At 41.6% G+C, this 17,360-nt stretch overlaps 1 protein-coding gene across 1 annotated transcript in view; it reads right to left on the reverse strand.

The window, feature by feature from the left end:
* The window catches only part of LOC139693250 (uncharacterized), a 70,219-nt gene that overhangs the window by 1,489 nt on the left and 51,370 nt on the right, over positions 1-17,360 (reverse strand). The window contains exons 9-11 of the mRNA XM_071591356.1: positions 9,672-9,791; positions 6,243-6,496; positions 3,297-3,466 (exon numbers count right to left, since the gene is read on the reverse strand). Of these exons, the coding sequence (XP_071447457.1) occupies positions 6,244-6,496; positions 9,672-9,791 (373 nt within the window). The 3' untranslated portion in view covers positions 3,297-3,466; position 6,243. The remainder of the gene's footprint in view (positions 1-3,296; positions 3,467-6,242; positions 6,497-9,671; positions 9,792-17,360) is intronic.

The following is a 17,360-nucleotide window of genomic DNA, read 5'->3' on the forward strand; positions in this document are numbered from 1 at the left end:
CATTTAGAAAACTGAGGGGAGGAAGGAGCTATATGGGCAATGTGGGAGTAAGAGGCTATATGGGCTGATCCGTAGTATCTGTGAGGAAGGAATCTGGCCGGAAGACTTTGTGAAATCAGAATTAATTCCTATATTCCTAAAAAAAGGTAAAGGCTACATCATGTGAGAACTACAGGATGAAAGAAGCATGGTGGAAGACGCAGTGTGCAAGGATATTGAAAGTTTGCAGGAAAAGGGTGAACTTGGTGCACTATACAAGAAGATAGCTAGATACACTATCGGGAAGTAAAAAGGGAAGATCTGAGTTAAAAGTTAGAGATGAGTGGGGTAATATTATATATGAAACAGAAAAGATTTAAGAGAGATGGAAGGAGTATATAGAAGAACTGTATAGTAAAGAACTCAGACCAACACAGTTAGACATAGAAAAGGAACATGACGTAGAGGAAGATAGCTTAGGTCCAGGCATACTAGACAATGAGATAGAAAGGGAATTAAGGGAGATGAAACTAAATAAGGCCGTGGGGGTGGATAACATTCCCTTAGTGGAATTATTTAAACATTTAGAAAACTGAGGGGAGGAAGGAGCTATATGGACTGAAATAGACTAAGATAGATACAAGGGCAATTCAAAAAGTAACGTCTCCTATTTGTTTTCATGAAAAATCAAATTTATTCTCAACTTTGCGTACATCTTTGGAAAGGTTGAGCATTTAGCTACGTTTCTACGCAGTCGCCTTGACGATCAATCACTTTTTGCATCCTTGTAAGCAACTTTTTAATACCGGCATCGTACCTTTCTCCCACTGCCTCACAAAGCCCAATTTACGACTGCTTCTCCGATATAATAATAAATCCATCCTGCCATTTAGTGGAAATGCACGGTGAGAAGTGTATTATGGACATCAAATACGTGCATCAGAAGTGGTGCTGGGAGTTTCTTGATGGTTGGGTATACATCCACGATGAGCAGCAGTCGATGCGGCGGCCGAGTTTGCCATTGGAATCAACAACGGTGGCTACAATTGATGAGATGGTAGTGTGCAATAACCAGAGGGAATTACCCTTCATTTAGATAAAGGAAGGCCTTATAAAATGAAGAGAGAGAGAGTGGTTACTTCTCCGTGCTGCAGAATATTGTGTGTCAGAGTTCAATCAGTTACAAACAAGGTGTCTCCTCACTTAAAGGAGTGTGTTTGCATATCATAATACAATGCACGTCCACGTGTCTTCACATCAAACGACCACCCTACTCAATGAATTCAGCTGATGGGATATATCATCGACCACCCTCCTTACAGCCCAGAGGACGTTGCCCCCCCCAAGCGACTAACACTTGTTTCCCTCTCCCAAAAAACACCTTAGGAGGACAGAAATTCAAGTCAGACGAGGAAAAGTGCAAGAAGCAGTGGTTGGCTTCGTGTGACGCCGTGGGAGAAAGGTACGATGCCGGTATTGAAAAGCTGCTTGCAAGGCTGCAAAAAGTGATTGATCATCAAGACGACTATTTAGAAAAATAGCTAAATGCTCAACCTTTCCAAAGATGTACGCGAAGTTGAGAGAATAAATTTGATTTTCCATTAAAAAGAAAATAGTACACCTTTCTTATCAATAAGCCCTGGTGTGTTTGTGTAGGTGTGTGTGTGTGTGTGTATATATATATATATATATATATATATATATATATATATATATATACATACATATATAATATATATATGTATGTATGTATGTATGTATGTTTATATATATATATATATATATATATATATATATATATATATACATACATACATACATACATACATACATATATATATATATATATATATATATAGTACAATACACAGTATCACATAATATAGAAACACAAAAAAAGAGAACACTCACACGTATTTTCTTGATATTTCGACAGACACAATCCGTCTTCCTCTGAAGATATAGAAGTAATGACTGCTGGAATTGTTGAGGTGAGGGGTGCGAGAGAAAGGGAAGGGGGCCAGGGGAAGGGGAGAACGGGAGGCGAAGGAGGGGTGAAAGGAATGGTTGGGGAGAGGAAAGGGAGAGGGAAGGGGTGGAAGTAACAATTTTGGGCCACTCCCATCAGTGAACAACATTGAGGCCCGGATGCTGATAGGCCATACAGATGTAAATGAATGCCAATTCAAGGGTTTTTAATTCTATAGGGTTATCGGATGTGGGAAGGGACGCTAGGACGGAAACATTGTAACACTGGTTGAAGGGGGTATTATGATGGGAAGCATGTTTAGGGATGGGGAGACCCGCGGACGGGGAGGAGGGATTGCACGAGGCGCGGTGGTTATTAATCCTAATGTTAAGTGGTGTGGAACATTGGCCTATGTAAAAGGACGGGCAGAGTTTACAGGTAAGAAGATAAACAACATTCTTGGAAGTGCAAGAGGAATAGGGGAAGGGCGGGAGAGAGTTGAATGGTGGGATGGAGTGGGGTGGAGTGGTGAAAATAGGGCAGGTTTTGCATCTTGCTCGATGACATGGAGTGGGTATGGCTCTGGGGGTGTGAGGAGATTTTGAGAGTGGCCTGGTGGATTTGAGGATATCTGCTAGGTTGGCGGGACATTTGAAGGTGACAGAGGGGCATTTGGGAAGAAGGTTGGAGGAAGTGTTGTGATTTTTGATGATGGGGAATAGGTCTTTGAGGATGAATTTGAGAGACTGAATGCCTGGGAAGTAGGTAGTACAGATTGAGAGAGGCTGGGAGTCTGTGGTTGACGCAGGCTTGGGGGTGTAGGAATGTTTAAGTATTTTTTTATGGAGGAGAGAATCAGGGTATCCACGTTGGAGGAGGGAGTGGTGAAGGTTTTTAAGGTATTTGTTAAGGGATTTGGCATGGTTGCAAATGCGTTGACCGCGGATAGAAAGAGAGTAAGGGAGGGAGCGCTTGGTATGGGAGGGATGACAACTGCTGTAATGAAGGTATTGCTGCTTACATCATATGGAAAGGTTGAGAACTAAGCTATTTATATATATATATATATATATATAAATAGCTTAGTTCTCTCTTATATATATATATATATATATAAATAGCTTAGTTCTCTCTTATATATATATATATATATATATATAAATAGCTTAGTTCTCAACCTTTCCATACGATGTACGCATAGTTGAGGGACTAGATTTGTTTTTTCATTAACAACAAATAGGAGACCTTACTTTTCAAATTGCCCCCTTGTAGTAATTTCGAGCTGCTTTAACACAAGGGTGATCACTTGCGCAAGGGGGGAAGGGGGTCTAGCAATCAATCCTCTTACCAAGCACCAGATTTTTGCCTCTCAAGTGTCCTCCGTTGTCTACTCATACAATTGTCTTTGCTCTGCGTTGTCCATTGTCCAAGATGTCATAGAAATTCCTTCCAGCTTGGCAAATTCTCGAGCAAGGATGAGCATAGGGTCCACGTCATCTCCGTGGACCGAAAGCCTGTCTGTAAACGGAAAAAACAAAAGGTGTCTACACAGAAAATCATACCACCGCATCGAAACAAACCGTAGAAACACAATCACCCATTATGGTCTCATCAGTTTCTTCCCAATCGCCATTTGCATTCACCCATATATCCACGCCCCTCGGAAAAATAATGATTAATCTACCATTCCAAAAGAAAGGCAATTCAGATTGGGTTCAAATAACTTTCGAGTAGGTCGGGAGGGACACTAAGCTTTGCCGCAAACCTGGTCTCAATGCTCCCCAAGCTGTGGAATTGGCCTAACGTCAGTTATTGTTAACCCTCTTAGTGTGTCGGGGATTCCAGGGGTACTTAGTGAGAAGTGCGAAGGGTAATTTAAGAAAATGTATCACCTTAGGAAAAGAAAACATCATGAAAATATTTGTTTAGATATCCATATGCAGATTTTTATTTTAAAATAAAATATTGTAGTTAATAATGTTGTTATACATTTACATCATCTGATAAATAAATGTAATTATTACAGTATTATAAATTTAAAAGAATATTTTTTTAGCAATAATATTTCCAATTTTTTAGACACAATAATGATATTTTTTTTCAACATTTTTCGATTAAACTACCATATTTAAATATAATAAAGAATAAAAAAGACATGTAGAAAATATTATAAATAAATAAAGAAAAACCAGTGAATTGCAAATATTTTTGTCAGCCTCTGCATAGTTCGATTTTGTTGAAAAGGCTGATCTCACTGAGTCAAATTGGGACTTTTCCCCTTTCCTTGAGACTGTGGCAATGTGCTTACAATCTAAAGGCAGAGAAAAACCAAGTTCTAACTTACAGAGAACTGCTGGCAATGTAATCCAATACACAGGGTGCAATTGATTAGATAGGATGGACGGCCAGAGAAACCAAAATGATTACAAAGCAGTGCTCTCATTTCCATCGTATCAACAAAGTCTGAATAAGCAGTTATATATCAACACCACCACACCATAACACATTCAAAAGATGAACACAGATTAGTAGCCTTTCAGTGGCTTTTCATAGTGGAAAGACCACTCAGAAAAAAAAACGAGCAGACAATTAGGCTGAGCTTCCCGACATGTAAAAACTGAAGAAAAAATTATAGTAAGAATTATACTTTTTGAAAAGCATTTAAAATTGCTAATGAAAAATTAAAAAAATAATTACGTAATTCTATGGAATTCAACCTATCGATAGCACAAAAAGCATAAATTATTAAAGAAAAAACCATAAGTTACAATGATTTAAACAAAAGCCTATGCAAGAGCCGATATATCGGCCCGACGCACTTTTCGCCAGGGATACGAAAGCCGATATATCGGCCCGCCGCACTAAGAGGGTTAAGGTATTTGCCACAAAGACCAAAGGACCAACCGAGCAGAAATTTCATCAAGTGAACTTTAGCAACGTATTGAGAATGAACCCGATTATTTGGACAATGTCACCACTTGTCATGAAACCTGGGATTTTTTAAATATGACCCATAAATGTTACACCAAAACTCTCTTGAGTGGCACACAGACCAGTCTCCCAAAGCCCAAAAAAGGCAAGAATGAGTAATTAAAACTGAAATTAATGCTCATTGTCTTTTTCGACAATAAAGGAGTGGTCCACAGGGAGTTTATTCCTCTAGGACAGGCAGTTAACACTGCCTACTCCGTGGATTGGCTGGAAAGACTCCGAGAAAGGGTCATCGGGATGAGGAAAGCCCTATCTCTTTATAATATCCACTACTACTCAATCATGACAATGCACTATGAGTTTGCAAATTCCTGGCCAAACACCAGGGGCCAATGCTGCACTAAGCCCCCCCTTATACAGGGTTCGTCCGGAAAATAAGTGTACTGACTCCTGGTCTTCCCACCGCTCCAGGCGCGCCCAGCACCGCTCTGACGGCCTGCGATTGGAGGGGGGTATGTTGGCAAGCGACGCTGAAAAAGGCAGTCGGCTCTGAGCTGTGGTGTAGTGAGGAGCTCTGTTAACGCGAACCTCCACGCTCGACCCACGTCACGGAACGCGATGCCGAAGTTTTTGGAGCAGCGTTATTCCATCAAATTTGCGGTAAAGCTTGGGAAATCGTCTACCGAAACTGTCGGTATGATTAACCAGGCTTACGGGGAGTCAGCCATGTCCAGAAACATGATCTTTCGGTGGCACAAGATGTTCGTGGAGGGCAGAGAAGAGGTCGACGACTTGTCTTCAAGAGGTTCCCGATGATGCCTTCGCGGGAGCGTTCCAGGAATGGGAACGCCGCTGGAACAAGTGTATCGACTCACAAGGGTCCTATTTTGAGGAATATTAGCTTAAGATATGTAAAAAGTTATAATTTTTTTTTCCTGAGCTCAGTACACTTATTTTCCGGACGAACCCTGTAGTCGTGAAGTCACCCAACCAGACTTCCTTTTGTTCCCTCGGATTAAGATAGCCCTGGAAGGAACCCGTTTTTAATAAGTGGACCAAATTAACCGCGATGAAGACCTTGCGAGAGTTCCTCAACAAAAAGAGACACAAAAACACTCGGCCGGACATTGAGAGGGGTCCGGGTTCGAATCCCAGTCAAGGCAAACGATTTTTATACTCTGAAATCGTTGCAATGACGACAAAAAGTTAAACACATGAGTTTAAAACCGCGCTATTGCTCAAAACAAAGCGAGAGAGCCTATATTTTTGTACTTACGCAAATCAGGTGAGTACAAGCGAAGCCACGCAAGGTAAGCAAGGATTTCGTGAAGCTTTATAATCATGCAAGTCCAACGAACTGTACCTCAGGTGTTCTGATTGTTGGCCAGCGTTAGGATCTGCTCCAGGAGTTGAATACGCATTTGTTCCATGACGATACGCTGGCGGTCAATATCATTGCGTTCTTCCATCAGCGTGAGCCTGCGCTCTTTGTCCAGCATGAGCTTCTCAATGACCATCTGCAGGGGCGCCAGGATGATCGCATTGTGGTGCCACATGCTGCTGCAGTCCTCTCCGTCAGGGTTCGATCGTTGACCTGGTCCTCCTCTGAAACCTTCCCTACGACCAAAGAAGACAGAGAGGAACGTTTAATTAGAAGTCCATCAACATATTAACAAAATAAAAATTAATTTAATAAAAATAAAAAATAAATTTAAAAAAATAAAAAAATAAACATTAAAAAAAATTAAAAAAATAATAAAAAATAAAAAATTAAAAAAAAATAAAAATAAAAAAAATAAAAAAATTTAAAAATAAAAAAATTAAAAAAAATAAAAATTAAAAATAAAAATTATACAAATACGTAGGATGTCCAATAAATATGCAGACTGAGAGGCAATCAAAAAACTTAATTTTGGTTTAAATTCAGAGACTACACACATATCCATGATTTTGTTGTCTATACCTTCTTCAAAGTACTCTCTCTGTCAATTCGTAGTAATGGCTATCTATGCCTTCTTCTTATTATTATTATATATTCCATCTTCTTCTTCTTCTTATATTCACTTCCACTGTTTAATAATAAAGCACCCTCCCCCTTTGGAAGTCCTCCTCCTCTTATTTAAAGGCAGTTCAGTTCTTATTAAGGTTCTTCTTATTTAATTAGGAGTAGTTTTCTATATCGTCGTTTCTTCTTTGCTTTATTATTAACCCTCTTAGTGCGGTGGAGATTCCAGGGGTACTAGTGAGAAGTGCAAAGGGTAATTTAAGAAAATGTATCACCTTAGGAAAAAAAAACATTATGAAGTTATTTGTTTAGATATCCATATGCAGTTTTTTTATTTTGAAATATAATATTGCAGTTAATAATGATGTTATACATTTACATCATCTGAAAAATAAATGTAATTATTACAGTATTATAAATTTAAAAGAATATTTTTTTAGCAATAATATTTCGATTTTTTAGACACAATACTAATATATATTTTTTTAAAACATTTTTCAATAAAACTACCATTTATAAATTTAAGAAAGAATCGAAAAGACATGTAGAAAAAATTATATATAAATAAAAAGAAAAACCAGTGAATTGCAAAAAGTTTTTTGTCAGCCTCTGCATAGTTCGATTTTGTTGAAAAGGCTGATCTCACCTGAGTCAAATTGGGACTTGAAAAGCATTTAAAATTGCTAATTAAAAAATGTGTTATATAGTATGGAATTCACACTATCGATAGCACAAAAACCATAAATTATTAAAGAAAAAACCATAAGTTAGAGCGATTTAAACAATAGCCAACGCAAGAGCCGATACATCGGCCAACCGCACTTTTCGCAAGGGATACAAAAGCCGATATATCGGCCCGCTGCACTAAGAGGGTAAAAGTACTCTGCTAATACTACTACTGTCAAACATCAAACGAGGTTTACATGTATTTAATTTTAAATACGTTTCTAATTATGGTATAACAACCGTAAGAGGGGAGAATGTTAGGCAAACGAGGAAAGGGCAGGAACAGGATAGGGATGTCTTGGATAGGGGATGAAGGAAGTACTCAGAGATGAAGAAGGACCTGATACAGAGTAAGATAAAGGATTGTTTTGTTAGGAGTCATAAAATATTTATTTGACAGCTGTATACATCCATAAACCTACCTTAACCAGTCGATTACCTTATAATAACATACAACTCCATCCATTTAGCAAATTACAGCTGCTATTCTCACTTCTCAACACCACCAATTTATAATAAAATAAAAGCAACGAAGAGAAAGCAGGTAGAACATTTTATGTATCTCGGAAGTGTTCTGATGACCAAGCTTTAGTTTGTCATTCAGCCAAGGGGTTGCAGCATTGCTGGGTGAATTGGAAACTCAGTGCGACAAGTATGGGATGAGAATCAATATTAATAAAATAAAGGTAATGCGATTTTCCAGAAAGAAAAAGGCTTCAGCTAAACATTAAAATAGGAGGGCAATTAAACTAGAGCAGGTAGAACAGTTTACGTATCTCGGTAGTGTTTTGGACCAACACGGTCAAAGCAGTAGGGACGTAAGGAGAAGAATTGCGCTAGGCAAAGAGGCTTTCTCACAAGGAGGAGGGAGTTAAGATGAGAGGGACTTTGAGTAAGGATGTTAAGAAAAGACTCGTTAGAAAACTTTGATATGGAGCGCAGCTATGTGTGGCTATGGAAACGTGGTCATTGAAGCAGGAGGATAGACGTAGACTGGAGGCTATTGTAGATATGTGGGTGTGGAGAAGAATGGAGAAGGTGAAATGGACCGAGAAGAAAACAAATGAGGAAGTACTTGGTATGGTGGGCGAAGAGAGGGGTTTGTTGGGAGATATTACTAAGGAGGCAGGAAAAGTGGATGAAGGGGGTATTGGCCGGCAGAGGGATGTTGAAGACTGTAATAGAGGGGAGAATGTTAGGCAGACAAGGAAAGGGAAGGAACTGGATAAGGATGTTGGACGGGATGAAGGGAGGAAGGAAATACTCAGAGATGGGGAAGGACCCGATGTAGGAAAAGTGGATGAAGGGGGTATTGGCCGGCAGAGGGATGTTGAGGACTGTAATAGAGGGGAGAATGTTAGGCAGACAAGGAAAGGGAAGGAACTGGATAAGGATGTTGGACGGGATGAAGGGAGGAAGGAAATACTCAGAGATGGGGAAGGACCCGATATAGGAAAAGTGGATGAAGGGGGTATTGGCCGGCAGATGGGATGTTGAAGACTGTAATAGAGGGGAGAATGTTAGGCAGACAAGGAAAGGGAAGGAACTGGATAAGGATGTTGGACGGGATGAAGGGAGGAAGGAAATACTCAGAGATGGGGAAGGGCCCGATGTAGGAAAAGTGGATGAAGGGGGTATTGGCCGGCAGAGGGATGTTGAAGACTGTAATAGAGGGGAGAATGTTTGGCAGACAAGGAAAGGGAAGGAACTGGATAAGGATGTTGGACGGGATGAAGGGAGGAAGGAAATACTCAGAGATGGGGAAGGACCCGATATAGGAAAAGTGGATGAAGGGGGTATTGGCCGGCAGATGGGATGTTGAAGACTGTAATAGAGGGGAGAATGTTTGGCAGACAAGGAAAGGGAATGGACAGGATAGGGATGTTGGACAGGATGAAGGGAGGAAGGAAGTACTGAGAGATGGGGAAGGACCTGATGTAGGAAAAGTGGCTGAAGGGGATATTGACCAGCAGTAGTGGGATGTTGAAGAAGACTGTAATAGTAACCTGAATAGCATTGACTTCGTAACTTAACCATAGATATAAAGAGAAGGGTACTTGCCTGTGCTTATGATGGTGGTGTGCAAAATGACGGTACATCTGGCAGGCTATGCTCAGGACCATATCGTCAGAGCCGGGAGGAAACGGAGGAAAAGCCTGAACTGGACGGCTTATCGGCTCACTGCAACACAATTATAGAAGGGAAGACGAGTTAGAAATTAGTTTCAGCCAACACAAAAAGCAACTTAACCCTTAGGAATTTATATGTTGGTCATGGTAGTCCGTGGGGTGAGCGTTGGACTACTGACCGGAAGGTCCACGGTTCGATTCCCGGGCAAGGCACTCTGGGCACCTGCAGCTCCACCCAAGCTAAAGTGATTTTTAGGGTACCAGATCTTCCTGGGAAACCATAACCGGCACAGGGAAAGGAACTGGCCCCCCTTATTACCCTGCTAATGTGTGAATTTCACACGCCGTTTTGGGCTTAGTGCTGGGTGATCTCTACCATCACCTACTAAACTGACCTTTGGGTTGATTACTGTGTTTATGGTATTATATATATATATACATATATACATATATATATATATATATATATATGTATGTATATATTTGTGTATATATATATATATACATATATATATATATATATATATATATATACTACCTTGATCAAAAATTTCCCGGAATTTATTCAGAAAATTAAAAATACAAGTTTATTCATCTAAATCTATATTGTCCCCTTCAAAGTAATCCCCATCGACTGCAACACACTTATGCCAGCGCTTGATCCAATCCTCGAAACATTTTTTATATTCGGTTTTCGGTATGTCCATCAGTGCTTCCTGCGATTTTTCCATTACTTCCTCTCGGCTGCTAAAACGCGTTCCCCGTAATGGTTTTTTAACTCGATTGAACAGAAAGAAGTCACAGGGAGCCAAATCAGGTGAATTCGGTGGCTGTTGGATGGTATTTGTTGCATTTTTCGTCAAAAAAATACGAATAATGATAGCACTGTGCGACGGTGCGTTATCATGGTGCAAAATCCACGAGTTTTCTGCCCACATTTCTGGTCTCTTTCGGCGAATTGCTTCACGCAAACGTCTCATAACGCCCAAATAATACTCTTTGTTTACTGTCTGGCCTTCTGGCAAAAATTCATGATGCACTACACCGTTGTAATCCATGAAAACCGTCAGCATTGCCTTCTTTTTTGACTGAAAACGACGTGGTTTTTTTGGTCTCGGCTCATTTGGTGAACGCCATTCACTTGCCTGATGTCTGGATTGCGTGTCGTACTCATAAACCCACGTCTCGTCTCCAGTAATGATCCTTTTGATGAATGTGGGATCGGATTCAGCCTCACAAATCATGTCTTTTGCGACGTCAACAAGGTCTCTTTTTTGCATGAAATTGAGGTCTTTTGGCACCAACTTTGCTGCTACACGACGGAAACCCAAATCATTAACCACAATGTCTTGGGCGGATCCATAGGCAATGTTCAAGTCCTCCGCTATTTCTCTGATGGTTAATTTGCGGTTATTGACCAACATTTCTTTTACTTTATCAATTTTTTCACCGACTTTCGATGTCGATGGTCTGCCACTGCGTTCATCATCTTCGATTGACTCACGACCACTTCTGAACCGCTCGTGCCACTGGTAAACGACCGTTTTTTTTAGAGAATCGTTGCCGAAACACTTTTCCAACATTTCCAACGTCCGTGCGCCACTAAATCCGTTTTTTACGCAAAATTTAATACAAGTTCGTTGTTGCAAATTTAAATCCATTTCTGAAATTGTAAAAAATCGCCAACACACACAGAGATACATGTACTCTTGGCTACGTAACTTTTGCAAATGTCAAGTTATGACACTAAGATTTAAAGGGAATATCAACAACAGATGTACCAATTTAACAAAAAAAAACAGAACTCAAATCGGAACGATGGGAGCGCCACACGGTGGTTATTCCGGGAACTTTTTGATCAAGGTAGTATATGTAGATATAATCATATAAAAATACATATATAAACATGAGGTTGGTTTGTTTGAAGGTGATGGCAGAGTTCACCCAGTGCTAAGCCCTATACGGCATGTGAAATTCACATATTAGCAGGGTATTAATAAGGGGGGCCAGTTCCTTAATTCACTGTGCCGGTTATGGTTTCCCAGGAAGATCTGGTGCCCGAAAAATCACATAGCTTGGGTGGAGCTGGAGGTGCCCAGAGTGCCTTGCCTGGGAATCGAACCCGGGCCCCTCCGGTCGGCAGTCTAACGCTCTACCCCCTGGACTACCCCGACCCACATATATAAATAAAAATACATTATGTATATATATCCATAATAGTTGACACAGAAAAGATAGAAGAGGGATGGACGAAATCTCTTGAAGAACTGTATGGTAAAGCACCTAGGCTAACAAGTTTAGATATGGAAGGAGAACCAGACGTATAGGAAGATAGCTTAGGTCCAGGCAGTCCAGGTGGAATAATTTTCCACTGACACAAGTACTTCTGGGTGGCTTTAGAGGAGTTTAAAACGATGAGGAACGCTTTGGCAATGCAACAAAAATGTGCAAGAATCCCTGGCAGGAGCTTGGCACGCACCTCTGCTAAATATTCAGGAAAAAATTCGATGCACTTTGTTTTTCTGAATATAGCACTCTTCTGTTAACACTTATCACTTGTGGGTTTTTCAGAATTGTGTATGTCTCACACTTTCTGCACCTTTTAGTCACACTGTGTGTTGATGGACGTCCGGGACGTTCCTCTTTCATCAACCTCTTCTCTACCTTCCCAGAACATATGGTATCGGCACTGCACTACCATTCCTCATTCATCTCCGTAAGCATCCCCAACCACGGTCATCTACGAGTTGTGATATGCTTCCCATAAGGCATCAACTGAACCTACGATTAGGCATCTTTTCACGGTCTCGTTGACATAATCCTGTGGTTCAAAATGGTACTAAAAGAGGTTGTTCTACGGTAGTACTCAAAGACTAATGTCTTGTCACCAGTGACCACCTATTCTGCAGAAAATTTGACTTACTTTAGCAGTGGTCCACGAGGTCAAAGGTTGCAGACACAAGCAGTAGTATTCCTCTGACAACACCTTGAGGACAAACCTAGCAAGCACCCATTTCTCATTGGCTATAATCTTCAGTAAGAAGATGGCAAATGCACTGTGGTTTTCCGAATATAGCAGCGCCCTTCTGCTTATCACATCCTGAAACTTGCGGACTTTTCACACGTTTTCACCACACTGTTATGTTGCCGATGGATGTCCAGGGTTTTATTCCTCATCATCAAACTCCTCTCTACCCTCACAGAGACACCCAGATACACAGAAGCAGAAAACCATGTACTAGTTGTACAGGGTTCGTCAAGAAAATAAGTGTCCTGACTCCTGGGCTGGGCGCGCCGCTCCAGGCGCGCCCAGCACCGCTCTGATGGGCTGCGATTGGAGGGGGTATGTTGGCAAGCGACGCTGAAAAAGGCAGTCGGCTCTGAGCTGTGGTGTAGTGAGGAGCTCTGTTAACGCGAACCTCCACGCTCGACCCACGTCACGGAACGCGATGCCGACGTTTTGGAGCGTTATTCCATCAAATTTGCTGTAAAGCTTGGGAAATCGTCTACCGCAACTGTCGGTATGATTAACCAGGCTTACGGGGAGTCAGCCATGTCCAGAAACATGATCTTTCGGTGGCACAAGATGTTCGTGGAGGGCAGAGAAGAGGTCGACGATGAACCACGGCCTGGATGCCCATCAACGACACTCACCGACGAAAATGTGCAAAAAGTTCGCGATGTACTGAACTCTGATCGTCATCTTAGTGTTCGGATGATAGCAGAGCAGTGTAATGTTCCAAAAACAATAGTGCACGAGATTAAAAACATCTGGCGAGCGATCAAAAACATCTGGCGGCTGCATCACGACAATGCGCCGTCTCACACCGCGCTTGTCGTGTCGGACTTCTTGGCCAAGCACGGCGTGGCAACGCTGCCGCACCCGCCCTACAGCCCGGACTTGGCACCACCGGACTTCTTTCTGTTCCCGAGGATAAAGAGGAGTTTGAAAGGAATGCGATACGGGACTTTGGACGCCGTCAAAAAGGCCGTGACGACGAGTCTTCGAGAGGTTCCCGATGATGCCTTCGCGGGAGCGTTCCAGGAATGGGACCGCCGCTGGAACAAGTGTATCTACTCACAAGGGTCCTATTTTGAGGAATATTAGCTTAAGATATGTAAAAGTGTAATAAATTTTTTTTACTGAGCTCAGTACACTTATTTTCCAGATGAACCCTGTATGCAAGTTGTACTACTGTACAGGGTTAATACTAGGGCATTTCTCGAGGAAGGAGAGGAAATATGAATGCCTGAATGTTGCCATTGCTGTGTTTATGATACTCTGGGTGAACAAGGGATGAAGAACACGTCAACAGAGTGAGGGAAGGGTACAAAGTTGACCTACGTAGAAGCAATAGGCTAGGAGGACACCTAATAAGGAGTTGAGATTGCTTGTGAATCTAACTGTGGGGAAGATTAGCAGCATTTGAGAATAGATTGAAGACCTAGGATGGAGTATATGGATGGGAAACTCGAAGATATTAGCACTTTAATGTGCAAGAACTGGTGTTTATCAGGGAACTCCACACAAAGGAATGAGTCATTCAAACCACAAACTCCACGGGTCAAGTCAAAAGTCCTTCTGAGCCAAATAGTGGCTACTTGCATGGTATTTATTTCTGTCTTCTTTACAAAGATTCACCAACCATTGTGTCGTTTAATGGGCATTATAACTCATGGTCAATCTCTTCTCTATCCTCCCAGAGACATCCGTTACATGCAGAAGCAGAAAACCATCACTTTGGGACATTTCTCCATCTCCGTAAGCAACCTCAACCACGGTCATGGTCTCTGAACACAATTTCTAGAGTTAACAACACAAAATTTTTATCGCTTTCATCATTATTCCATGGAAAGTGGATTAGTGCTGTAATCCTCATACAGGGGTTCAGTCAAACAGTGGTCTGCAGACTATAACAGCCCACAGAACACTGACATCGGTCGTGTTGCTTTCCTAAGATCTTTCACCATTTTTCTCACCACAAATCATCCCACTACAATCGTCCGTTTTGTCGGGAGAAATCATTTTACTTACTTTTCGGGATGGACTCTGTATTAGAACCATCTCTTGGGTTCTCCGAGTAGTCTTTCGATGACAAATGTAATTTTGCCGTGGCAATAATGTGCTATGTTTTCACCAGAATTCACACAATTCTATATGGTTTCATTACCATCCATCGAACACTATGGTTACAGGAGAGCTCACTCAAGATTTTAGGTACACACAATATGCAATCACACAGTTTACTTAGCCTCAACAACATTATAGCATTATGTGTGCAAATTTCCATATATTTTCTCACTCTCCGATGTTGCTCTTGTTCTATCACAACATTTAAACATATCCATCCTTATTTTTCCCCACACACAAGGTCTGTTCAATAAATAACAATTATCATTAACAATACACAGAGCTTCTCAATTCTGTCTTGAAAGAAATCTGCTTCCATCTTCTTACATATTTTAAACCACTCGTATATACAGGGTCGCACCCAAAAGTGGTAGGAATGATTTTTTTACAAGAATTTTATTGACGATATACTTAAATCGACTTAATAATCTTCAAAGTATGCTCCTTGAGCTGCTACACACTTAGTATAACGTTGCCCTCATTCCCCGTACGCCCACTGGAAATTTTCTTGGGGATGCCGTTGATGACCCTCGTCGAAGCCTCTTGAACGGCCTTTATCGAGTCAAAACGTTGTCCCTTGAGCTGTCTTTTCATCAGGGGAAGAAGAAGTCCGGTGGGGCCAGATCGGGAGAATAGGGTGGGTGCGGCAACGTGGCAACACGGTATTTGGCCAGGAGCTGTCTGACGACACTCAGAATTTTTGGCACCATCTTGGCGCACACCTTGCGCATGGCCAAATCCTGTGAAATAATGCGTTGGACGTTGGATGCAGACAGACCCAACTGGTCCGCAATTTCTTCGCTGGTTAAGCGTCGGTCTGTGTTCAGCAGTGTCCTCACTCTGTCCACATTCGTGTCGGTTCTTGCCGTCCGGAGCGATGGTCATCTTCAACGAGCTCCCTACCCTCTTTAAACAACTTGTGCCACTCAAATACTGTGGAACGGCTTAAGGCAGTGTCCCCATAAGCCTGCTTGATCATTTGGAGGGTCTCAGTTGCCGTCTTCCCGAGTTTCGCACAAAACTTCACGGAATAACGTTGCTCTAAATTCAGATTCAGTTTGTTTTTCAATGCGGACAAAAAACTTGCTTCACTAAAAACGGTGTCCTCACTCAACGACAGCCCACAGGCGACTGAGGTTGGTGTCGGTCTGTTGCTAAGAGCCCCCTCCACCTTACCCTGCCAGGCAGACCCCCCTCCACCGCTCGGTTCGCGCCTGAGAAACCTCCAAATCCATGCTTATCCTATAGGACCAAGTTTCCAAGACACTAAAACCAACAACTCCAAAACACTTTTACATATTCTCTGAACATCTTAGACCTAAGGTGTCACTTATCACTGTCCTCCTCTTTGTACGTAAGTTTATTCACCAAATTTACTTTAATACTACTTTAACTACGATGGTGGTCCCAGAAGTACCCAGCATGACCTAGATATAATGGCAGTTGTATCTAGGTCAGGCTGGGCAGGCATAAACACCCAATATAATCCCCCTTGGTGACTTTCTTAAAGAGTAGTAAGCTAATGCCGACACCGGGTTTCTCTCTCCACCCTTCATCCTTTCCAGTCAATCCCTTATGGTGCATATGACCTCAGCAGTCAGTTGCCTTCCCTAAATACTACTACTAATTGAAGTTATTTCTGTTACAATTTCGACTACCACAAATAATTCACGTACAAGTTGTCCCATATACAAGGAGTGTCCCAGAACTAACTGACCTGCGTTCAGTCCCCCCATTGCTGCTAATCTTCATGGTCAACCAGTCCGTGTGGTATCCTTTCGAAGCAGTTTCACCCCATTCATTTGAACCACACGCTCCTAGCGGTGCTTCCACATCTTAAAGCATTCCTCAAACACAGATTTTGGACTTGCCTTCAGCGCACATCTTGTGTCCAGTGATACAATGTCCCCTCGTCACATTTTAGCATTTCGGCAATTGTTTAAAATTCGCAAAGGGACAAGATCTGAGGCAAATAAGGAGGAAGATGATCATAGGATAAAAGGTGACTGAATTTTTAAATGCCAGAAACAACGGCAAACAATCAATGCTGAACATTAGCAGTTTTTTACACACATTCTTCTCAAATCCAAATTTTCGGTTAAAATATTAGTGCGGACTGTTAATTTTCCCCAAATTCAATAAAATAGCAATCGTTCAGAGTTATTTGATGGTCGATAAGAAGGACAAAGGACCATTGCATACACGATTAATGTTGTCAGTGCAAACACAAGTGGTTGAGGGTCGTCCTGACCTTGGGTCATCCGTGGAATCTGGTCGGTCATGTTTAAAATGCTTAATCCACTTGAAAACTGAAGTTTTCTTCAGAGTATTCTCACCGTACACAGCTGTCGACATTTCATTAATTTCTCGCTAACTTTTACAACAGTTAATTCTTCTCAGGATTGCATCCGGGTAATCTCCTCCTCTCAGAGAGCCGTATTTCTGGGACTACTGGGACTTACTGCTACTGGGACCGCCTCACCAAGGATG

This window comes from Hetaerina americana, unplaced genomic scaffold (assembly GCF_022747635.1).
Source record: "Hetaerina americana unplaced genomic scaffold, ioHetAmer1.1.p SCAF_45, whole genome shotgun sequence".
Lineage (NCBI taxonomy): Eukaryota > Metazoa > Arthropoda > Insecta > Odonata > Calopterygidae > Hetaerina > Hetaerina americana.